The 24490-nt window shown below is 32.9% G+C and overlaps 6 protein-coding genes across 7 annotated transcripts; 5 read left to right on the plus strand and 1 right to left on the minus strand.

The window, feature by feature from the left end:
- LOC109357747 (SNF1-related protein kinase regulatory subunit gamma-like PV42a) lies at positions 137 to 2326 on the plus strand. Its single transcript, XM_019601782.1, has 3 exons — positions 137 to 703; positions 1300 to 1657; positions 1907 to 2326. The coding sequence occupies exons 1-3, from the start codon at positions 168 to 170 to the stop codon at positions 2252 to 2254; spliced, it is 1242 nt and encodes a 413-aa protein (XP_019457327.1). The 5' UTR covers positions 137 to 167; the 3' UTR covers positions 2255 to 2326.
- On the plus strand, positions 5440 to 8769 carry LOC109358777 (G-type lectin S-receptor-like serine/threonine-protein kinase SD2-5). Of its 2 annotated transcripts, none has more exons than XM_019603217.1 (3): positions 5440 to 5580; positions 6114 to 8551; positions 8681 to 8769. In XM_019603217.1, the coding sequence occupies exons 1-2, from the start codon at positions 5576 to 5578 to the stop codon at positions 8548 to 8550; spliced, it is 2442 nt and encodes an 813-aa protein (XP_019458762.1). In that variant the 5' UTR covers positions 5440 to 5575; the 3' UTR covers position 8551; positions 8681 to 8769. The 2 variants fall into 2 exon arrangements, with proteins under 2 accessions (XP_019458762.1, XP_019458761.1); XM_019603216.1 differs by lacking the exon at positions 5440 to 5580 and adding an exon at positions 5795 to 5898.
- Positions 8825 to 10114, minus strand: LOC109357713 (probable purine permease 11). Its single transcript, XM_019601730.1, has one exon. It carries the CDS (start codon positions 10006 to 10008, stop codon positions 8935 to 8937), a length of 1074 nt encoding a protein of 357 aa, XP_019457275.1. The 5' UTR covers positions 10009 to 10114; the 3' UTR covers positions 8825 to 8934.
- LOC109358860 (probable polygalacturonase At3g15720) lies at positions 13153 to 17210 on the plus strand. The gene is made up of 10 exons (XM_019603340.1): positions 13153 to 13243; positions 13407 to 13529; positions 13882 to 14019; positions 14624 to 14794; positions 14935 to 14958; positions 15632 to 15839; positions 15959 to 16040; positions 16353 to 16461; positions 16573 to 16689; positions 16808 to 17210. The coding sequence occupies exons 1-10, from the start codon at positions 13208 to 13210 to the stop codon at positions 17036 to 17038; spliced, it is 1239 nt and encodes a 412-aa protein (XP_019458885.1). The 5' UTR covers positions 13153 to 13207; the 3' UTR covers positions 17039 to 17210.
- Positions 17703 to 20079, plus strand: LOC109358861 (RHOMBOID-like protein 5). The gene is given in 7 exon segments (XM_019603341.1): positions 17703 to 18118; positions 18527 to 18690; positions 18766 to 18944; positions 19179 to 19435; positions 19520 to 19572; positions 19575 to 19651; positions 19900 to 20079. Coding segments are annotated over 6 exon segments (969 nt in total). The 5' UTR covers positions 17703 to 17843; the 3' UTR covers positions 19616 to 19651; positions 19900 to 20079.
- LOC109358862 (signal peptidase complex catalytic subunit SEC11A-like) lies at positions 20830 to 23987 on the plus strand. The gene is made up of 8 exons (XM_019603342.1): positions 20830 to 20975; positions 21265 to 21377; positions 21567 to 21638; positions 21854 to 21889; positions 22467 to 22512; positions 22721 to 22808; positions 23433 to 23490; positions 23731 to 23987. The coding sequence occupies exons 1-8, from the start codon at positions 20897 to 20899 to the stop codon at positions 23779 to 23781; spliced, it is 543 nt and encodes a 180-aa protein (XP_019458887.1). The 5' UTR covers positions 20830 to 20896; the 3' UTR covers positions 23782 to 23987.

The raw sequence follows: 24490 nt of genomic DNA on the forward strand, positions 1-24490 counted from the left end.
ATGAGTCATCTAGTTTAGGATTACACTTGGCAAGAGCATAACATGCATGCACAACGTTTCAATTCTCACAACATTACACGTATAATATAGCTCATGAAAAAAAAGGAAAAAGAAAGAAATAAATATAGCTAGAACATTCTCAACATTACTCATTCCTCGTCTTTTTCATGCTAAACTCACTCCTCTGCCTTCACAACCATTTCTTAGTTTCACACAACCCAACAACAACTAAAAACATTGTATATTGCAAACAAACAAAAGCTGAAAACATGCAACAACAAACGAAGGTGCAACACAATGAAAGCATGAGTATGAAGGAGAAGAAGGTTAGAGATTTGATGGTGGAAAAGAAGAGGCTAGTGGAGGTGCCATACACTGCCACACTAGCCCACACTATGAACACACTTGTTGCAAACAAGGTGGCGGCGGTGCCGGTGGCTGCACCACCGGGACAATGGATCGGAGCTGGAGGGTCAATGATAGTGGAGTGTGATAAACAAAGTGGAACAGCAAGGAAGCATTACATAGGGATGGTTACAATGCTTGATATTGTAGCACATATAGCTGGTGATGACCACTTCAGTAATGGTGATAATGATGATGTTATCAAAGATCTTGATCAAAGGATGTCTGTTCCTGTCTCCTCCATTATTGGTCACTCCTTTGAAGGCCTTAGTTTGTGGACTCTCAATCCCAATACCAGGTTCATTAAACAGTGTTTTCTTGTTTTGTGGTTACACTATTTTCAACTCAGATATGTATGATTGAATTCTTTTCATAATCTCTAATGTTTAGAGTAAAAAGTTATTTCTTGAACTAGAATGTTAAGTATATATTTTGTTTGGTTTATTCAAGTGTGAAGTCTCACATTGGATATGTGAGAATGAACGAAAAAGTTTAGAAATAGAAAATGCCCATGAAACTAATGTTTTAAGGTTATGGCTCTCCACTCTTCCCATATCTTGGTAACAATAGAACTCCTCGGTGTTGGGAGGCTCCCAGATGTATGGTCCAACAAGTGATCAGAGATGATGGTTTGGTTGTGACATGGTGGACTCAAGGAAGTCTAGGGGGAGCGAAATGTCTTAAGATTTTGGTTTAAGACATGGTCTCTCACTTGTGGCTCACCACTCTTCCTATACCTTGGTAATAATGGAACTCCACGGTTGTTGGAGGCTCCCCGACTATAGAATGGTCCAACATATTTAGCGAGCAAATGGTTGAAACAAATAGTTTTTTTTTTAAATTTCAGTTTGTTTAGTATTGAAGCATTGATCTTTAGTTATTGTTATATGTTAGCCTGTTAGATTGCATGGAAGTGTTCAGCAAAGGGATCCACCGTGCTATGGTTCCCGTTGACGGCGAGATGGAGAATGTGACATGTGGAGTGGAACTTGTGGAGGCTGCTTCTAGCTACCAAATGCTGACTCAAATGGATGTGCTTAGGTTCTTGAAAGATAATGCTGGTGGTGAATTACAGAGCATTTTGGCACGTTCTGTTCAGGATTTGGGAGCTGAAACTGAGAAGATTTATGCTATCACTGAGAACACAAAACTTGTTGATGCCATAAAGTGCTTAAAATCTGCTATGTTAAATGCTGTTCCTATTGTTAGAGCCTCAGATTTACGTGAAGATGATCACAGGCAGCTTATAAATGTAAGTCTCATTTCACCATATACCCTTTTCATATTATAGTAATTTCATTCTAGAGTAACTTTTATTAGGCACATTTTACCATATTTTGGGTCATGATATATTGAAGTAAATATACATTAACTGTTTTGACATGTGTGCTTTTATTTACCATTTTAAGGATCATGTTGAGTACTATAAATAGATAGAAATCTTGCATCAGAAAATGCAACCTTGGTAAGAATATCTTACAATAAAAGCATGGGATTGCAGGGAAGATGCAGGAAACTTATTGGTACATTTTCTGCAAGTGATTTAAGGGGATGCTACTTAGCCACACTGAAATCATGGTTGGGAATGAAAGCATTAACATTCACTGAAGAAGTTGCAACAAGTCCTTTGTTCACAGCATCTGAGACAGAGAGGAGTGAGACATGTAGAAGGGAACTTGTGACATGCAATGCTGAATCACCAATATATGATGTTATTGAGAAGGCAGTGACTAAACATGTACATAGAGTTTGGGTTGTTGATCAACAAGGTTTGCTAGTTGGGGTTGTGTCTCTCACTGATGTAGTTAGAGTTATAAGGCATTCTCTGCTATCAGATTCAGATCATTAATCACACTTCATTTTGTGCCAATTTGCTCAATCTAGAGTCTATGGTGTTATAACAATGTAACATTTGTGTGATGCTACCAAAACTTCCCACTTTATCATGTTCAAAATAGGTGTGTTTCTGTATGAAAAATTGGTATGTCTATGTTTTAATGTTATGTTTTTCCTTACCAAAGCTGTTATGTAATATTGAAACATGTATGAGTATCACCCTAATGAATACTTATATTAATATAGAATATAATTGCACTTTTTCCATTGTTGGCTTTTGTATTTATATGGTAAAAATGGTGTTAGTCCTTCATCACTTAAATCATGTTCTCATTAATCATGTTCTCATTGTTATACATTAGAGCCTCTTAAAACAACAATTTTATTCTTATTTAAGTTTAATATCATTCTTATTTGAGTTTTATAATATCTAATTTCCCCCATAACATTTACTTTTTTCCTCACTTTCTCTTGGCTAAAAACAATTAGGATTTGTTCTAATTTAACAATAAAAATCAGAAAATAAGAATGACAACTTGTTAGGGTCATTGGGCTCAAATCCAACCCATCACCCATTCTCCAGAGACCAATTACACTACCTTGTCAAAAATTGTCAAGAAAATTAACTTCCATTAAAAATTATCGTTGGTGTGTTTTTCATTGGGTAACTTGAATGATTTTTAAGTATTAGATGTAACACAACCTTCAAACAGAAACTTCTAATCCTACTTTTACTCTGTAACATAAAAGAGCATCCAAAGAAGGTTAAGAACTAAGAAATGACATATAACACAAATGTGACAAGAGTCTACAATCTACAAACAATCTACAAATATGCACTAATGGAATATCAAAGTCCTAATCTACAAGAGATACAAGTTTAATTTTGCTAAGTAAAGTACAACCAAATCTTATTATTAGAATAGAGTCATTGTTACAAAATATTATTAGAATAGAGTTAGAGTATTGTTTTTACCATCAGTTATTAGGAGACTTATGAATTATCAATGATGTATGTAAGATTTACATTATAATAGCAATTAATTAGTAGGATAAGTTTATCTAATTATTTCTTAGTCATGTTTTACTTTTATATATAGTAGTAAAATTTTGTAAAGGTTTATAAGGTATTTATAACTTATCAACCAACTAATATAATTACGTTTACACTGAAATATAAAACTACTTTTGTTTAAAAGGTGAGTCAAATGACTTGAAATCCTCCATAGGTTTACCTTTTTTGGTACTAAAAGGTATTTATCTACCTTTTGGGTAAATAACTGATCATTTTTGGAGTGATAAGTGTCATTTTAGGATCTAGTTGAGTCTTATACCACTCGACCAACAACTTGTTAGTGCTAGGTTTTCGAGAACAAACTTCCTCCTTTAATTAAAAGACTTAGAAAAGTAATTATAACCTAAGTCAAAAATAATACAATTGTAACTTTAATTTCTTTAGGAACCCCATTCACATTATGATCCTGATTTTGAAGGTGCTTTTGCAGATTTTATGTCAATTCATTCATGAACTACACGCTGGGGCATTCATTATTTTGGAAGAGAAGGCCAAGTCTATTATTATACTCAACTACTAGTCTTAATCACTCACTTTAAGCATTAATCAATTATTCATTGCCATTTGTCTCTGTTTCTAGTAACTGCTATGTGGGGAAGAAATTCTACCATAGCATCTTCTTATAACAAGATCTATTTCTAACATTGATTATGAACTTTTTTTTATAAATTAATAGTCATCAATTTAAAATTAATGATAAAAAGTGAGTCCAACAAATAATAGTAATGGGTTTTAAACCCTTTTAATACTTTTAATTCATAAAACTTCAACGTAGATCTTACTTATAAAATTGTTGAATCTAATTTATTTATTTATATACTAAAACAAGGGTCTTGTTGCTTAACTAGTCTCCAAATCTCACATTTTGTAAAGCTATTCACCCCTTATTTTAGGATTGAAACAATAAATAAAGTAGGTAGAAATCTTTAAGAAATAAATGTGGCAGATATAATGCCAACCTCTATTTCTTTAAAATAAAAATGACTCCCATAACCAAGGATTCAACATTGGATAAAGACAATAAATATATGTTTTTTTTTGTGCTAGCAAAGATATCCCTCATATTTTTTGAGTAAGGAACTGATTCACTTCGGGGTTTGTGATTGTCTCTCCCAATAAATATCACTCTTAGGAATTGAATTTCGAACTTGGGATTTAATATGACCTTATATCACTAGACTAACATATTGATATCAAAATGTAAACTATTTTAAAAATAAAATAATAAATTATCAAACACAACTTTATCCCACATTCAAGTACCATAGATGATCCAGCCTCATATCTTTGTCTACACTTTACTATAACATCAAGAAAATCAAATGTATGGTGAGAGAGGCAATGAATTTTCTTATTGAGAGGGTTGGCTACATATTTATGAGGGTGACATGTATAACAATGTTTATAATATAATCATCTCCTTTTACATTAGCGTTGTTCAACATGCCACATGGGTTTGGTTATTTATGACCCCAAATTGCCTAATCAGGAATGACATGGTGCTTCTTCAAATATAAAACTTCTAAAAATAGAAATGACAAATAAAAAAGAGTAATGTTATATTCTCTTACTAATCCTCCGAGTGATACATATTATTTGTAAATCAATCATTAATGAATAAAATATCACTTTATAACGTATGTCACATTCTTATGGTCAAAAAGATTAATATGAAAATTTAGTACGAGGATATATCATTTTTCATAAAAAAAAAATACTTGCCAGCGGTTCATTTTCAAAATTATGCAAATGTGCTTTCTTAAAACTTGTGTTCATATTAGACCTATACCCTAGCAGAATAGTGCCAAACATTGTGAATTTTGATTAATACAAGGAAAATTAAAATAAAGTAAGTAGTGGTTGGAATAAGGTTGAATTTGTGGTGCTCATGGCACATTTAGCTGCCATTTTTCAATAAATTATTCGAAGGTAACAAGACAACCTTTATTTTTTTCATTTTGTACAGATTTGAGGTTGACTTATGAAGTCATGCAAAAGAAGATATTAACCACTCACTCAAAAACAAGATAAATCGATATTAACCTGACATATTTTCATTGGTACGAAACTGAGATAAAATTGATTTGAGAGAGCAAATCCCTTGTAAGTCCAGGACCACAATGCAACTGTGCAATAATATCCCTTCTACAATCATAATAACACAAAAGGAAACTCAAGACTTCAACCATATTCTTCATATGAAGTTACATGTGATGTAGTTTGGGACTCAATTTCCATATCCTGCTCTATAGCCACAAAATGAGGTTTGTCATACTCATATCTAAGTCATTTATCACTTTCCTTTTAATGGTATATTGCTATGTAACTTGTCTATGATTTCCTGCACAAGTACCATATTTTCTCATGAACATGAAAATCTACCTCCATTTTGTGCTAGTTTCACTCTATGTTTTAGTCTATTGTTGCTCCACTGAAGAAAATAATATCATGCTGGTTGTATGAAATATAACCCATCCAATAAATTGCAACACTCCTATAGAAAAGGGGTGAGGGTGTTGAAGCCCCTATCTAGTTCAAACTATAGTTACCAAAGTTGTAGTACTCTATGATATGCATACATGGTAATGGTACATGGTTCCTTATATTGTGAAGTACCATGAATTAGTACATGGTTCGTGAGGTTATTGAGACAAATCTATAACTATGGTTCAACCAAAAAAATGTAACTTGTACATAATAGTATCCTATTTTGTAGCTTCAATATTTATTCTGAAAGGTCTTTCATAGTTCATTTTTCTAAGATTATTTAGTAAAAGCTAGTGTTTTTTTGATGCAGCAATCAAATTATGGGCTTATTAAGATGTGGAACCATGTTTATCTATGTGCTCCTTCTGCTTGAAATCTGCATGGCCAATGATCAACACATTCACCAAATATATCCTGGTTTCGCCGCATCTCGCTTGGATTGGAATGACCATGGTGGGTTTTTCCTGCTATCAAACAGTTCAGCTTTTGCTTTTGGATTCTTTGGTACCTTAGATGTTTCATTGTTTGTATTAGTTGTGATTCATTTGAGCAGCTACAAGGTGGTTTGGACTGCAAACAGAGCCTTACTTGTAAGAAATTCTGATAAGTTTGTGTTTGATCATAGTGGTAATGCTTATTTGGAAAGTGGGAATGGTGTAGTTTGGGCAACAAACACCACAGGACAAAAAGTTAGAGCAATGGAGTTAGAAGATTCAGGGAATTTGGTATTTCTTGGGGAAAATAGGAAATCTATTTGGCAAAGTTTTGATCATCCCACTGATACCCTTTTACCTGGTCAAGCTTTTGTGGAAGGGATGAGACTCAAAAGCTTCCCAAACAGAAACAACTTGTTTCATTATCTTGATTATATATCAGGTGATTTGGTTCTCTATGCAGGATTTGATCCTCCACAGCAATATTGGTCCTTATCTGAGGTAGCACAAAAATATGACAGTGGCAAGTTTCACTTAGCTTCTTTGGTTTCCAATTCTTGGAATTTCTATGATAAAAGTGGAACTTTGATATGGAAATATGTCTTCTCTGACCATTCAGATCCTAAGTCATTGTGGGTTGCTATTCTAGATCCTAATGGTGCAATCTCTTTCTATGATCTTAACAAGGGTAAGTCTGCTATACCTGAGGTATTTAAAATACCACAAGATCCTTGTGGTATTCCTGAGCCATGTGATCCTTACAATGTTTGTTTCTTCGAGAATTGGTGTGAATGTCCTTCACTTCTTAAATCTCGCTTTAACTGCAAGCCTCCAATTCCAAACAACTCGACCTGTTCTAGGACTAGGAATTCAACCGAGCTTGTATATGTTGGTGAAGAGCTTGATTATTTTGCACTCAAGTATGCTGCACCTGTATCAAAATCATCCCTTAATGCTTGCAAAGAAGCTTGTTTAGGAAACTGCTCTTGCCTTGTGCTTTTCTTTGAAAATAGTACTAGTCGATGCTTCCATTTTGATCAGACCGGGAGTTTCCAACGCTCTAAGGGGAGCAGCGGAGGTTATGTTTCTTATATGAAAGTCTCTGTTGATAGTGATAGAAGTGGCAGAAAAAATGTAATGACTGAGAGGCTGTTAATTGCTGCAATAGTAATTTTTACACTTCTGGTTATAGTTGGTCTTATAACAGGATTCTGGTACTACAACAAGAAGCGGAATTTTGGTGAGTATCCTCAAGAGACATTGGAGGAAGATGACTTCTTGGATAGTCTCTCTGGTATGCCGACGCGATTTACTTATCTCGCGCTTTCTAGAGCAACTAAGGACTTCTCCACTAAAATTGGTGAAGGAGGTTTTGGCTCGGTGTATCTTGGTGTACTGGAAGATGGGACACAATTGGCTGTGAAAAAATTGGAAGGTGTTGGACAAGGGACTAAAGAGTTCAAAGCTGAAGTGTCCATGATAGGAAGTATCCATCATGTTCATCTGGTTAAGCTGAAAGGGTTTTGTGCCGAGGGTCCTCATCGCCTTCTCGTCTATGAATACATGGCAAGAAGTTCTTTGGACAAATGGATCTTCAAGAACAGTGACAACACTTTGTTGTTGAATTGGGATACAAGGTACAACATCGCAATAGGCACTGCAAAGGGATTGGCCTATCTTCATGAGGAGTGTGAAGTGAGGATCATCCACTGTGATATTAAGCCTCAAAACGTTCTTCTTGATGATAACTTCACTGCCAAAGTTTCAGACTTTGGATTGGCTAAACTAATGAGCCGAGAACAAAGCCATGTGTTCACAACTCTAAGAGGAACAAGAGGATATCTAGCACCCGAGTGGATTACTAACTATGCAATATCAGAGAAGAGTGATGTATTCAGCTATGGTATGGTGTTGCTTGAGATTATCGGAGGGAGGAAGAACTATGATCAATGGGAAGGGTCAGAGAAAGCACATTTTCCTTCTTATGTATTCAGAATGATGGAGGAAGGAAAACTTGAAGAAGTACTTGACCAAAAGATAGACATTGATGATAAAGATGAAAGGGTTGTGACTGCTCTTAAAGTTGCACTTTGGTGCATACAAGATGATGGAAGTTTAAGGCCTTCAATGACTAAGGTAGCTCAAATGCTTGAAGGTCAGTGTCCTGTACCAGACCCTCCATCATTATCTCAATCTGGTACTTATTCAGCTTTCTTGAAAATGACTAGTAGTGGAGAAGCTACTTCATCAGGACAAGGTAGTTTTTATAGTAATGTACCACTTTCATGTGTTCAGCTATCTGGACCAAGATGAGGTGAATGGATATGAATCATGCAAACCTATTTTTTTATGTTTAGTTTCATTGTACATTCTTTTATGGAAGTGTTAGATAGATTATTGAGGCTGAGTAGTACCAAAAGGTGTTACTTAAATTAAGCCTCAAATCAATTCTGATGTTGTTTCTATGGTGTCCAACACTGTTACATAATCTGTTGCAGTACTTGTGAGTGAAATTATTCTATGCAAATAGTAAAGTAGAAATTAAGCAAATATAAGTAATATGTTAATGGATGTAGTAACAAAATTATGCTAGAGAATTAAGAAATACATTATTCATAAAATTACATCAAAAAAATGACCATGGTATATATATGGCTCTTATCTCAGCTAAATAATTGCTATAGTTGGTCCATTTCATCAACAAATTTCTATCCCACCCCTTGAAATCTCAACACTATCACTTTTATTTGCCTTAGATTTCTTGTCATCTAGATAATGTTGATAAATATAGGAAAGAAAACCCCATAATGCTAACAACAAAGCTATAACCTTCACCCCATTGATGTTGTCATGAAAGAAAATAACAGCAAGTATAGGGACTATAGGCAATGCCATAGTACCTACTACATTAGAGAATAATGAAGATACCTCAAAAATCAATCCCAATGTACCAAGTGAAAAAATTTGCCATGACACTGCAGTCCACAAAAGAGTCATTATATATGACACTTTTCCCTTTTGGTATTCCTTCATTTCATGGTCTAAAGTTTTCCAATCTCCACTTGCAAACAATCCCACAACAGAAGCACATGTAGCCACAAAACATGTGTAAAATTGCATGTCCAAGACAGTAGAAAAAGTTTTTCTCTTTATAACTTTCTCAAAACAAAGCTCAGTCAGAGAGAGGTTTAAAGAAAATGCAACAGATGCACCAATAGTGCAAAAGAAACCAATGATATACTTTTCTCTTGAGAGACCCAATGAGTTCTCAGAATCAACATTGACTGCAAGCAATGAAGCTGACATAGTAAGGAGGATAATAGAATTGAATATGAGTGCTGTGAACTTTTGAGAATTGAAGAAAAAAGAAAATATTGCATTGAAGATTAACTGTGTTCCACATAGTAGAGAATATGTAGAAACTGGTAGATATAAAAGACCATAGGAATACATCATGTTATCACCTACTACAAGTAAGCCAAGAAATACATAGACCAAAACTAAGGTGGAAATTTTTGACTTAGTTTTTGAGGAATCATTGTTTGAGAATTTTGCATGGAAATGAAACATGATTGGAAGTAGAAGTGGGAACCCAGATGATTGAACAAATGTTGCCATCCATTCACTATTACCACCTTTGTCAAAATACAACCTTCCTAGAAGTGTTGCTGCTGATTGGCCTATAAGAAGAAAAATAATATAGAAGGATACTCTAATCCACCATTTGTATTCTTTGAATCTTGGATGTTGAGGTTGTTCATTGTTACTCATGGTGATGTTTGAGTTATGCTCAATTTTGTCACCTGTGGAATCAGCAAAAGAATGAAATAATTCTAAAATCCTTTTTATTACTCTCTAAATGAATTAAACATAGTGATGAATCACAAATATATTTGTCTCTTAGAGATACCCTTCAAATGCTAAGGGTAGCTGTTCAATCAACATTCTAAACCGTGGCATGCCAATATTCATGTGTTTTAATTAACAATATATAAAAATACCTTTTTTATTTTAATAATGGAAGCCAAGAGGTACTTACAATTTGGAGGATAAGCACCAACTTAACGATATTATTGGAGGTACACTTAAAGAAAAAAGGGTTGTTTCAAAGTCAAGTCCAAAAATAATATGATAAGCATGTTTAATTCATGTCAAATCATCACGTTACATTCAATGAAATGAATAGTGTGCAAGTGAGACCAATAACACTTTAGGCAGCCACATGCAATATATGTTCATGTGTTCCTTTATATCTAATAATTTGTGTATAACTCATATACAATCATTGCCATCAATAATGAGGAGAGAGTGATATGGTATTATTCCATTTACGGGAGGATGTCGTGTAAATGATTTATTTCCTTCTAAAAGTATACGTGTGAATCAAAGGAGAATTATTTATTTCTCTCTTATTAAAGTATACATGTGAATCAAAAGAGAATTATTTATTTCTCCCTTAAAGTATGTGTGACATTCAAGGATACACATTTGTTGTCTCATACTTTGTGTCATTCCATGTCTCATGTACATATGATTGATCAGAAAAATATATTTAAGTTAAAATTTAATTATTAAATATTTTTCTGACCAATCATAATCTCATCCCATGGTACATGTAGTGACATAAACGTGACAACAGATGTGCTCCCGACATTCAAAGGAGAGAGGGTTGTATGAATTATTTCAATTCTTGATGGATGGACATATAAATTAAGAATGAATGATTTATTTCCTTATGGTGGTTTGTAGTTCAATGATGAGAAGATTGTATGATTATTTGTTTCCTTACTTGGACGATTGCAATGCAACTTAAGGAGAGATGATTGGTTTCCTTTTGTAGCCTTATGATTAAATGAGAGAGTTTTGTATGATTTTGTTTCGTTTTTTTGGTCGTGTGGTTCAATCATGAGAACGAGGTATGATTATTTATTTCATTTATGGGAGGATTGCAGTGCAACTAAAGGAGAGATGGTTTGTTTACTTTTGTGACCTTATGTAATTTAAGGAGAGAGTTTGATATGATTTGTTCCGTTTTGGGTTACATATGAATTATGATGATATTTAATAGTAATTTTATTTATTTCCTTTTTACTCTTTTTGAATTCAAAATAATAAAAAAAATTGTAACAAGATTCGTGTGATATGATTTATTTCATTTTTGGGTTACTATATAATTATGATAATATTTAATAGTGTTTTTATTTATTTCCTTTTTAGTCTTTTTGAATTCAAAATAATAACATTTTTGTAACAAAATTTGTGTGATATGATTTGTTTCCTTTTTGGAATACCATGTGAATTATGATGATATTTAATTATGTTTTTATTTATTTCCTTTTTAGTCTTTTTGAATTCAAAACAATAACATTTTTCTGACAAAATTCGTGTGAGATTGGGGCTTATTATAATCAGCCATTAATTAATTTTTATTGTCATAACTAGTAAGTTATCTGTGCATATATATATCAATATTTTTTTGTCACATAATTAAGAACACATATGCTACATATATTAAATAAAATTGCTCATGTCAAAAGTTCCAACCAAACCCTGAGTTGAATAACCAAACTTTCTAAGAGACAACTTCATATTACAAAATTGTATCATATTATTAAAATAATTGCACACCTCTCATAGCCTTTTTTGTATCCGTCCTGAATATAAGTTGATATAGTGGGCCTCCGTACTGATTTATTGGACTCAAGGCCTCATATTGTGAGGCCCACTTATATGGATTCTTTCCTACGTGTCAAGCCCACTCTTCCCATGCAAATCTTGATAGTTATAAACATTCAGATTTCAGAATGACCCGTTAGATTCCAGAATGATTAAAATTCTTAAGGGTTCGATTATTGTGAATAAAAGTTATCGGAGAAATAATCGCGCACCAATTAGTTCCTTACTAGGTGATGTAGTACCAAAAAACTCATTCCAAAACAAGTAGAAGCTGAAGTGGAATGACTAATAAGGTAAACGAGGAAGAACCAAAAATTAACAATTAAAAACTAATCTCATCTAAGGAAGTGAGTACAAGTAAGTACTAGGTAGCTTGTGAATCTTGTACAACCAAAATTATTTTCTTTCGCTAATATTTTTTTATTACACTGAAAATATATCTTTCTCTGGCTAATATTTCATATGGAAGATAAGAGAACGTGCTTTGAAATCGAAGTATAAGATTTTTTCAACCAAAGTCAGGAATCTTTTTGATCTATATTATTACTGTAGTTTACAATTTCTTTTGAGTATTTTGAGTGTAAATGAAGAAGCAATGGAACGTAGCGAAAAAAGCGTTGGGGCATGCATTTGCTTCATGTGCTTAGTGCGAAAACAAGGTCTTGATTTCTACAAGCCATGTGTTTTTTCCAACTAGATTGTGTGAACTTTAATTTCTCCAACCCCATACCCATAATATTCTCAATTACTACTATACCTCAATATATATAAGATCCAAATGTTTTAAATAAATGAATAATAAGATAATAATTTAAGAGTGTAATATCCATGTATTATGTATTAATAATGTAAAGATTTACACATAATCAATACATCATGAAATCGTGACGATATATAAAAAATTCTTATATCATTAATGTATATTTTTTCTCACTGTTGTAATTTTTTTTATTTCCCAGTTTTATCTTTGCACAAGATACAATGTTGTATAAGCCGGGAATATCCACAAGTATGTGAGACTAACTGTCAAAGCTTTCTGCTTTTTATATAGCTCCGGATCATTTGAAAGGATGAAATTTCCTTTCACCCTCCTCCTAAACATTGAAGATTAAGCTACTATCTAGTTAAAAATAGCCTTGAAACGCAAGTTATTTATTGTATCAATAAAGAGATAGCAAAATTAACGTCTAAAGTCAGCTTCCAAATACAATATTGCTGTAGCCTTTATATATAGATGGAATAAGAACCTCAGAGTTACATAACATAGACATTGAGAGTGTGAAAAAAACTTCTCATGGGGCTCAAGAACACTACAATGTTTGATATAATGGTTAGGATATATACCTATACAGTCTCATTATTTAAGCATTTTCATATTCTGGTTTTAACACAATATATAGCTGTTATTATATGCTTCATTACTTCTTTGATTTAAGTATTATTCATTATATATATTTACTAATCTTATCATGTAAAATTAATGTTTCATGCAGGAAATTTTGTTCACCTTATTAGTGATTTTGAGCGTGGCTAAACCTGGATTAAGCAGCACAACTAAAACTTTCAATGTTTTGCATTATGGAGCAGTTGGAGATAAAATAACCGATGATTCCCCAGTAAATTAATTTTTTATTAATTAATCTGATAACATGGATTTAATATGTATACTATGACAGTTTAAGTATTTTTATAGTGTCAACAAATCATTCATCATTCGTATGTTAATTATTATTAACTCTCAAACAAAGTAATACAAATCAATGATAGATGATATGCTAACAGTGTAAACACTTACGATAGATAGATTTTAAACCGTAAAGTTTTCTCAACTGATCTCTTTATGAAGTTACATCAATAAAGTTATAGAAAAGCTTACTTAATAAGCTCTTTTTAACTTATCTTGTAAGTGATTAATTACATTAATTATTTACCAAAACATACCCTTATTGGTTTCAATCTCTTGAATAGGCCTTTGAGAAGGCATGGAAAGATGTATGCCAAAGCAAGTCAGATATATCTCAATTGGTTGTACCTGCAGGCAAGACATTCTTATTGAAGCCTATTACCTTCACTGGTCCATGCAAATCTACTTATACTTATATTCAGGTACTTATTTTTAACATTTTGCAATATAGAACAATTTTATATATCTTCAACCTTCCTTTAATTTGAATTTCTGAAAGACTGAAACTTGATCAATGGTGCAAAAACTCAAGGTAACAAAAACTTGTCTGTTTCAACTTTCAAGCAAATTGCATTGAAGGGTGGATATAGTATATATGTGATCGATTAATGCTACATAACAGAAGGAAAATTGTCATAATTAAGTTAGAACTTCTGATATATTTAAACTAGTAATTTCGATATAAGACTCATTAAAAATAATGTTAACTCATTCCAACAACAATTTTGGCAAAAACTTCTACCTGGTTAATAATTTCTTATATGTTCAATTAATATATTTATAGCATTAGAAATAAATGTAGATCAGTTGTCTCCAACTTTATCTACAAATATGTCGCAATCTAATAAAATTATGATACTTATTAAAAAATTGAGTAACGCAAATATATATGTTAATTTTTATCCAGTGTTAAAATTTTATTGAAATTGTCAAGGTTAGGGTTAGAAACATGCTTTTCAGATAATATATATATATATATGATCTAATTGACTGATAGTAAATGAATTAATATGTGTGAGCTCTCAGGTTTTAGGGAACATTGTTGCACCTAAAACAAAATCAGAATATTCAGGGCACCACACTAACACATGGCTAGGCTTCTCAAACATAAATGGTCTTATTATCAAAGGAAAAGGGATAATTGATGGTAGAGGCTCTGCTTGGTGGCAACAACCTTGCTTAGGAAATCCATCACCTGTAAGTGAATATGTGCTAGTTTTTTGGCCTCTCAGATTTTCTTTGATTTTTGTCTGTTCTTACTTTTCTTATTAATATTAATCCAATGTTCTATAGTTTTACAATATTGACCTAATTCTTATGATTTTCATTTTTCTTAGGGTACAAAGTGTCGTCCACCATCAGTAAGTATCAGATCTATCTTTAATCGTTGCATTCAACTCCATTGTTAAGAATGATACCAAATTAAATTTCACTAATCACAGTTTCTAGATATCTCTCTATGTGTGAGTGTATATTTATATTTATATTTATAGAGTATGTATAAAACAAAAGAAACAATGCTAGTAATGCACTCTTTTAAATTCATGTGAGACTATAAAGGGTTAACCCATATGTGATTTACAAGGAATCTTAGAAAGAGTGTGTTATTAACACTTTTCTTATTGATTTCTAAGAGGAAAAAAGAAAGTCAAAGAGCACTCATGAAGGAATCAAAATAATTCCTGCTTCAACTTTAGAGACTTCACAATCATTGTTTAAGTTTTTTAACCAATTCTTTCGCCACTTAACACGTGCATAAAGATTAACGGACACTCTTCCAAACACTTTTGTATCTGAAAAGGTCCATTTGAGATAAACAAATTCTTAATCTTAATTTAACAAATACATATCCCTTGACACACTTTATCATTAGATTTTATTTTCTGCAACTTACAAATTAACCAAAACTTGTTAAAACAACACCAACTTTCTCAAATATTTCAATCATGTAGAATTGATCACATAAAGGATATAGCATAAACACTTAATAGAAAGTTGTATAAGCATTAACAACTATATTTGTTTTTTGTTTAGGCATTAACACTGAATAGATGCTATCGGTTTCAAATAAAAGGATTGACACATATTAATCCTGCAAGAAGTCACATAACACTAACAAGTTGCAAGCATGGAACCCTCTCTAATCTCCGTTTAATTGCTCCTGGAACATCCCCTAATACAGATGGTATTGATATTTCTGGCTCAAGAAACATTCAAGTACTTCATTCTTTCATTGCAACAGGCAAGTAACACTAACTTTTCTAGTTTAATTAAATCTTTCAATGTCAAATTATAATTCGATGGGGACTTAATTATGTCTGCTAAACAAAAGAAAATACATGGTTTTTGTACTGATTGCAGGTGATGATTGTATTGCTATTAGTTCTGGATCCTCTAAGATCAAAATAAGTGGTATAACATGTGGTCCAGGCCATGGTATCAGGTTGGTACTTTGGTAATACTATAATGTATTGAATTATATATTACCCATTTGCTTCAATAGGATCACATACTTTTTTTCTTTTGTTGCTTAATTAGTTCATAATCAAAAGGAGGTTGGATTTAATAAATGCTCAACTTTTTATGAAATGGAGTCAACTTTGCATTTTCCCTATTCCAACTTACCTAGGATACATCACATGCACATGTGATTTCCTAACATCATATGTAATATAATTTGTGTCACTCAAAAAAATTAAATTAAAATTATACTCATAGAGTTTTCTCTGACTAAGGGAATTCCATTTTTTTGCAGCATTGGATCTTTGGGAACAGCTGGAAAAACTGACACTGTAGAGGACGTGCATGTGAAGAACTGTACTATAACAGAAACATTAACTGGAGTAAGAATCAAGACATGGCAGGTAAATATATATATATATATATATATATATATATGTTTCCTTGCATTTTTGATCATATGAGATTAAGTAAATTATTTAAAAAATATATCTTTGATGTGTATTTTGTAATAGGGTGGAGCTGGATTTGCTAGGAGGATATCTTTTGAGGATATTAAGTTTGTTAGAGCCAATAGCCCCATTATCATTGACCAGTTTTATTGCCCTAATAGAATTGACTGCCAAAACAAGGTAATAATACACTAAGACACCTTATCATTATCAATGTGGCTATTTTCATAAAAAAAATGATATTTTAATCACAAAACATTATGCTATAACTTTGAATAACAATTATTTCTTATTATAGACTGAAGCAGTTAAGGTGAGTGATGTTACATTCAAGAGAATTGTTGGAACATCATTGATGGAGGAGGCAATAAATTTGAGCTGTGACCAAAATATAGGGTGCTCCAATATTGTGCTAGATGATATTGATATAACTTCTGCTATTCCTGGGAAGGAAGTTTTCTCCTTCTGCCACAATGCGCATGGAAAAGCCATCAATACCAAACCAGCAGTAAATTGCTTGCTCAAGTAGATCTTTCTTAATAATTGAGGGAAAACAGAAGAAGTCTTCATCAAATTGTTTTGATTTGTTGTCCTCAGAATCAGAGTAGCTTCCTAGATTGGTCTGATATGATGTCTCATTATTGAATAATCTGTGTAAAATCAGTGTGTTTAACGAATACTATACTATAGGAGGAAGGCTATATCTTATTTGAGAGATGCAAGATTGGGCTAATGTTTAGGTGATTAGAAATTTTACATGAAATTATTATAAGTTTAAAGTTTAAATCTTGTTATTATGATTGTTTACATGGTTATACTTTTATTTATGAGCTAGCATACTATATTCTTATAGAAAGCAAAGTATTTTTGTAAAAATAAATTTAACTAAACAAGATGTGTTGGCATATTTAATTGAGCATTTTATAGAGTGTTTTATTGTATGACGAAAAGTATTTTATACTCCATCATTAAAGAATTAATCTTTTCTGAAATGTTATTATTGTATCTCTTAACAAATATTAATATTGTTACCAGTAATTATATGTTTGACTCCATTATAATGTATAAAGGGGATAGATATTGAGATGGAAATGGATAAAAATAAGCTTAGAAGCTAAATGGTTCTATTTTATGTAAAGTGGCATATATAACATATAGTATAAATTTTATAAAGGGGAAGTGAACTTACCTAATTTAACTACTAGCCAACCCAAACCAATGAAGAATTATTTCCTTCCTTTGCATGGCATAGCCATTTGCCTTCACAAACAAATATTTTTCTATTTCTTTGCCTGTGGCTATCCGTGTCTCTTCCATCATCACAGCCGGAAGCCATGGGGAAGAGGCCGCCCTATGCGACCGACATCGAAGGGGCGCGCTACCCTCCACCACCGCAACCTACCTTCCGGCCGCCACCTCCTACACAATGGACCTCTTGGCTGGTCCCTCTCATTTTTGTAACCAATGTTGCAATGTTTGTGTATAGCATGTACCTCAATGATTGCCCTTCACACTTGGACAAAGAGGAATGTCTTTTCACACAACAGCTAGGAACATTTGCTTTCCAACCCTTCAGAGAAAACCCTCTCCTTGGACCTTCTACCTCCACGTAAGGATTCTCAATATTTCTTCTCATCTCTCATTAATTGGCATTTCTGTGATTGCAAATGCATACATGCATGAGAAGATTTCTTGCCAAGAAAGAAAAACAACAATGTCAAGTTTGAGAAATGTTTAGAAAGAAAGAAAAACAACAATGTCTAAAATGAAAGACAATAATCTGCACACAACTAATATGTTATACATTTAATATTTTTTAGGATAACCTAATAATCTCTTGTCAAGTTTCCATTGCAATTTTTTGTTCATTTATCTTTTGGGTTTGTTGTATGGGAATTTGTTTCTTTGACACCAGAATAAGGACACTATACTATACCTTGTTTGATGTATTATATAGTTACATATATATGATGTTAAATATGGTATTCAAAACTTGAGGTTCTTTAACTTGGTGCAGGTTGCGTAAACTAGGAGCCCTTGAAAGGGACCTAGTGGTGTATGACAATGAATCATGGCGCTTCTTAACCTGCATGTTTCTTCATGCTGGAGTAATACATTTACTTTCCAACATGTTCAGCCTTCTATTTATAGGAGTTCGCCTTGAGCAGGAATTTGGATTTTGTAAGCATTTTACTGAGTTAATTCAGCAGCCTCTAGAGTCTAGCCATGATGATATTCTTTACTTGGATTTTGCAGTGAGAATTGGATTGTTATATATACTTTCTGGTTTTGGGGGAAGTTTGTTGTCTATTTTGCATTTGAAAAATGATGGAATAGTACAAACCATATCGGTTGGCGCATCCGGTGCACTATTTGGACTTCTGGGATCTATGCTTTCCGAGCTTCTAACCAACTGGACAATCTATGCAAACAAGGTAACTTGTGTTTACCTTCAATATATCTATTCTAACAATTAACAACACATAACAGAACTCGTGTTTTGGTCGTATTCTGTTCCGACATGTCTACCAAATACTAATAAAGAATATGATCTAATGGCAAAGTATCCTCGATGTTGAAGAAATTTGTTCCAATGATCTGCTATATTGCAGAGCATAATTGTATTGTGTAAGGATAAATTTGAAGTCTTAACCCTTTGCATGCTTCAGTGTGCAGCTCTTATAAGTCTGGTGGTGATTATTGGCTTAAATTTGGCTGTTGGATTTCTACCTCATGTGGACAATTCAGCTCACATAGGAGGGTTCCTCTCAGGATTTTTCCTTGGTTTTATTCTTCTAATGCGCCATCAATATGGATATGTAAAGCACAAATATATACCTCCAGGATCTGATATAAAACGTAAATCTAAGTACAAATGGTATCAATATTTCTTCCTGGTTGTATCACTATTAATATTGCTTCTCGGGTAAATATTTATTATGATTTCTTTTGTTGTCAATTGTCACAATGGAATTGTTCTATACTCAAAATGCAATGGCTAATTTGACAGATATGCATATGGCCTAGCTAAGTTATATGTTGAGAAACCAGAAGAGAATTTACCCTTCCTAGAGAGTCATCCAAGATGAATGGTTCTCATTCCTGACCCTGTTCTTCAAACTCCTAAATCTTCCCCTTTAAGGTACATATGTCAAGCTACGGTCCAATTCTCGTGTTTAGTATAAGATAATATCTAGTGTCACCACTTCTGATCGGTCAAAAACAATGAAGTTCAAAACTAATTTGATTTAATGTCCAATAACTTAATAATTTCGTGATCGATCGAAGGGCAGAAGGAACGGGACGATGAATGTTATCCAGCTAAAGACATATGCATTATTTATGGAATGGTTCATTGAATTCTACTTTGGAACTCTTTCTTATTTCCAGGTACAGGATTATCCAAGCTCCATCTAGAAGAAACAGAACCAATTTCAGTACATGGGAAGATTTGGCATGCTATACATGTATCTATAGTTCTTGAATACCAATCTCTTAATTTAATGACCATAAGAAATAGTGTTAACACATATTCATTATCACTTTATTCAAAATTGTTGTCTTATGCTTTCAGAATAATCTATATGTACATTTCATCACAACTAGAGCTATCAGATCAAAGAAAGAGTCTTTGATTTGCAAATACTTTATCTCATTGTTTAATCAGAAATTTACTAGCATGCTTCTTTGGTAGTTACTTTACACTTCACAGACTTCACATTCTTTACTTCTTCTGCATGCTTAGAAGTCAAAGACTAATGTAACATCAAAACAAGTGTAATATACTCAAAAGGACTAATGTAACATCAATTGAACCAAAACAAAGAATCCAGGTTCACTATAACTAAACAAAATCCAATACCTTTCTATCTTTCTACCAATTTAGCAACAAACTTGCACAAACTTATTCCACATTAATGCCAAATAACGGTGCTTCGAATCAATTACAATTTATTTGGATTCGTGATAACAACTTATTTTACCTTATAAAAAAACTTATGAAAATATTTTTTTTTAACTTATTTCAAAACAGTTTATTGCTTAAGCACTTACTTTTTACCCAAACATATATTTTTATATCAACAAAGTGTTGCCGTAAAAAGATCAAAATATTAAATATACGATTTTTTAGAATAACATTTGTTAGGAAAAAACAATGCATCCAGAAGGATGAATTAACTCCTTATCCATGAGATGAGGAAATATGGTATTACAAAAAAAACTTACATTTTTATAATAAAAAATGTACAATTTGTTTTTAGTTTTTAGGATAATTAATCTTAACGGAATATTTGCAATAAATTATAGGGTAACAGAATAAGAGAGAAGAAGAGAAGAAGAAGAAGAAGAAGAGAAGAAGAAGAGAAGAAGAAGAGAAGAGAAGAGAATGGGTTGGATTGGTGAGAGTGTTGAGTCCATCAGATCTATTCAGGTTCGTCAGCTCATCACACAGGTCGTTACTTTCGGTTCGTCTCTCTCTCTCTCTCTCTCTCTCTCTCTCTCTCTCTCTCTCTCTCTCGCTCTCTAAATACCTTGTCGTTAGGGTTTCTAAAGGATTAGATTAATGTCATCAACTCTGGCAACTTGAATGTTTTTTTAGTTCCTGTTGCTTCATAGTACCGTATGCATGTGCTGATTTTGGTTCATAAATTTTCTATGTGTATGCTGATTTTTCCACAAGTATTGGTAACATCATGGTTTTCTGTTCTGTATATATACTGTTTGTTCATTGAACTAGTTGGTATTCTGCCTCAGGCTTGATTGTTACGTCTGCGTTAATAATATGGAAAGGATTGATGTGCATCACTGGTAGTGAATCTCCTGTTGTTGTTGTTCTTTCCGGAAGCATGGAACCGGGATTCAAACGGGTAAGGCATCTCGTGCACAAATGCTTCACTAATTTTGTATCAAAGATTTTCTTCAGTAAATAGTATCATAGTTTGTATGTCTTCATAGTCCTAAATCTTGATTTATGCTGATCATCTACTAAATACTTGATGTTATAATGTTTGTTTCTTTGTGAAGTTAACAAATATTGGCTTTCATGCTATATGCAGGGGGACATCTTATTCCTGCACATGAGTAAAGATCCAATCCGTTCAGGGGAGATTGTTGTGTTTAATGTGGATGTAAGTTATCTGTCACTTTTATTCTTCAATTCATATTTTTAAATTTTTATCAGCATGATCTATATATAAAAGTTATATCACCATCATCTTGTATTACATTTTTCCAGAATAATAGGTTTGTTTATTCTTTGTCTGTCTCTCTCTCTTAGATCTGTTGTTCTTATTAGTTATATCCATTCTCTAATATAATTGACATTTATCCGTTTTTTGTTTAGGGGCGTGAGATTCCGATTGTTCATCGTGTAATTAAGGTATGCACAATACTATGGTTGTATTTAGTATATTCATCGTGTAATTAAGACTTAATTGTTGCTGTATTCCAACAGTTGCATCATGATTGATTTTGACTCTGTGACCAATTGTTTTGCATTTTCACATTGTGAGCCTTTCTTAAAGGATCCAAATCCAGTTAGAAACATAGTTGTCTTTTTGCTGGACTCTGGATAATCAGGAAAACGCTTTCCAGCACTGCATAGGGACTCATTTCATTTCATGAATGGGTTGGGGTGCCTATTGAAAATGTAACAACAGAAGTTACCTAAAAATTGAACTCACCCTGTTTGATGTGAACCCAATATCTATAAGGCATATGTGGTTTTTTTTTGTTTTATCAACTTTTAGCTACCGTCTGTTTTTAGTTCTCATTATCTGTCACAACTTAACAATTAGGTATGTAAATACAATGTCATTAGAACTTCACCTCCACGCTTTTTCTCTCTAAAATGTTACTTGAACTACATTCATGAATTTATTGCACAAACAATATTGTTGAAACTACAATCATCTAAGATTTCCCTGCTTAATTTTCAATACTTGATCATTTTGTAGGTACATGAAAGGGAGGATACTGGGGAGGTTGATGTTCTCACCAAAGGTAACAACTAAATAGTTTTACTTTTGCAGAAATACTGGCAATGCTGATTTTAATTATTAGGTCTTCCATATTATGCAAAACCTAACCTTGCGTGTTTCAAATTCCTTATTTTTTCCAATGTTCTATTTCATAAAATTTGTGTATTTTTCCATTTTAGTTAGTAATTATCTGTTAATGTAATGCTCGTGTATTTTGCTGTCTTCGGCAGGTGATAACAATTATGGGGATGACAGACTACTGTATGCTGATGGTCAACTTTGGCTGCATAGGCACCACATTATGGGTAGAGCTGTCGGGTATAGCATTTCTTCTACTTACGTGACTCTGCTCATTATAGACTTTCTTTCTATACCTATCTTGAAAAGGCCATTTGTCACTTATATGCTTTAAGTCTCCAACTATAACAAGGAAGAGCTCTATGTGACATTAAAGTGTTACTAGAAGAGCAAAGTATATCTAGTTATCTACTAGTATGGGGAATTTCAAACATTAATTGGACCTTTGAGCATGGTGTATAAGACAATATGCCAAGGGAGTTTAGCCTATAGTAATAATACCTATAGTTTTGCACTCAAGTTTTCTTAGAGTATGAAGCATGTTCAATTTTGAAAGGTATTTTCTTGTTTTAGGTGGTTTGGCCTATTGAAAGCACTAGTAAGAAGAGAAGATTAGATGGGAAGGATAGCCCAATGGTTACAGGTTCATGGAAACTAAGAAAAACTATTGGGAAAACCATTAAAAAGATTTAGAACTAGATGGACTTTATGAGGACAATAATTATGATAAAACATGTGCATGATGACATCATCTCCCACCTAGGGGGAAAGACTTTGGTTGTTGTATAATAGCAACAACAAAAAAGATATTTTCTTGTATTATATTTGATTGAAATCTCTATTGCTTATATTTTTCAATTGCAGATTCTTACCTTATGTTGGCTGGGTGACAATTATTATGACTGAAAATCCTATCTTCAAGGTTTGTTTTCTGTGCCAATCCATTGTTATCACTTAGCTGAAATTGATTTTTTTTATATATGTTCATGGTGAAATTTAGTTATTTTGTGTGTGATGTATGGATTTCATTTTAAACCAATCACATATGATGTTTTATTAAGCTATACATGCTGAGTTGATAACCAATTCAAAAATGAATCGTACATGCATGACTTAGATTTTGAATTGCAGCAAGTATCTTAATGTCGTTTCTTCCCTGCAGTATATTCTCATTGGTGGTTTGGGGTTGCTTGTGATCACTTCAAAAGATTAAATGATGAGTCTGGTCTTTACCTCCAAGAGTACTGTGAGCACATGTCATCCTTTTCTTGAAGGTGTCATTTTGTATCATTCTTAGTATGGTGGACAGCATAGTATTAAGAACTTTTATATCATATTACTTTTTAGCTTTTACCCTTTTGAAATTCAGATTCTGTTTAAAAGAAACCAAAAGATATGATACATATTGACTTTTACCAATAAGTCTAATATAGTTGGTAGATACTTGAGTTCTTTAAACATAATGTCGGGGTTTTGACTATTTAATGAAAGACACTCTTGATGCACACCAAACTATTATCTTCTTTTTGGTATACTAGGAAAAAACTAGCACTAATTAGTGTAGCCCTTATAAAGTATGAGCAATCAAGGTGCTGATTAGCTTTGAGGGGGTAATTTTAAATCTGAAGACAAGATTAAATGGACACTAATGTGGTTAACATGTACAACTAATGGATTTCTCAAGAGGTCTTGGATAGCACTAATGAGAACAAGATTAAATGGAAATGAAATGTTCTGGTTGCAACTAAATGTTCTGGTTGGTAGCCTGCACTCTTTGGGGTTGCCCAGGCATGAACTTGTCGAGAAGGGTCTCGTTCAACTCAAGTATAGAGTGTATTTCTGCCATATCACATGTTTTGATCATCAGAAAATGAGAGAAGAGAGGCTCCTTCATCACCCAATTATCATACTAAAGGGGAATA

The sequence above is a fragment of the Lupinus angustifolius genome, chromosome LG10, assembly GCF_001865875.1.
Source record: "Lupinus angustifolius cultivar Tanjil chromosome LG10, LupAngTanjil_v1.0, whole genome shotgun sequence".
In the NCBI taxonomy this organism is placed as follows: Eukaryota; Viridiplantae; Streptophyta; class Magnoliopsida; order Fabales; family Fabaceae; genus Lupinus; species Lupinus angustifolius.

Coding starts and splice junctions, on each gene's coding strand:
- LOC109357747 (XM_019601782.1), top strand. CDS start 168: ATGCTAAACTCACTCCTCTGCCTTCACAACCATTTCTTAGTTTCACAC. Junction 704..1,299: donor ACTCTCAATCCCAATACCAG/GTTCATTAAACA, acceptor GTTATATGTTAG/CCTGTTAGATTGCATGGAAG. Junction 1,658..1,906: donor ATCACAGGCAGCTTATAAAT/GTAAGTCTCATT, acceptor ATGGGATTGCAG/GGAAGATGCAGGAAACTTAT.
- LOC109357713 (XM_019601730.1), bottom strand. CDS start 10,008: ATGAGTAACAATGAACAACCTCAACATCCAAGATTCAAAGAATACAAA.
- LOC109358860 (XM_019603340.1), top strand. CDS start 13,208: ATGGGGCTCAAGAACACTACAATGTTTGATATAATG. Junction 14,959..15,631: donor CAAAGTGTCGTCCACCATCA/GTAAGTATCAGA, acceptor TTTTTTGTTTAG/GCATTAACACTGAATAGATG. Junction 16,462..16,572: donor TAAGAATCAAGACATGGCAG/GTAAATATATAT, acceptor ATTTTGTAATAG/GGTGGAGCTGGATTTGCTAG.
- LOC109358862 (XM_019603342.1), top strand. CDS start 20,897: ATGGGTTGGATTGGTGAGAGTGTTGAGTCCATCAGATCTATTCAGGTT. Junction 21,639..21,853: donor TTGTTGTGTTTAATGTGGAT/GTAAGTTATCTG, acceptor TTTTTTGTTTAG/GGGCGTGAGATTCCGATTGT. Junction 21,890..22,466: donor TTGTTCATCGTGTAATTAAG/GTATGCACAATA, acceptor ATCATTTTGTAG/GTACATGAAAGGGAGGATAC.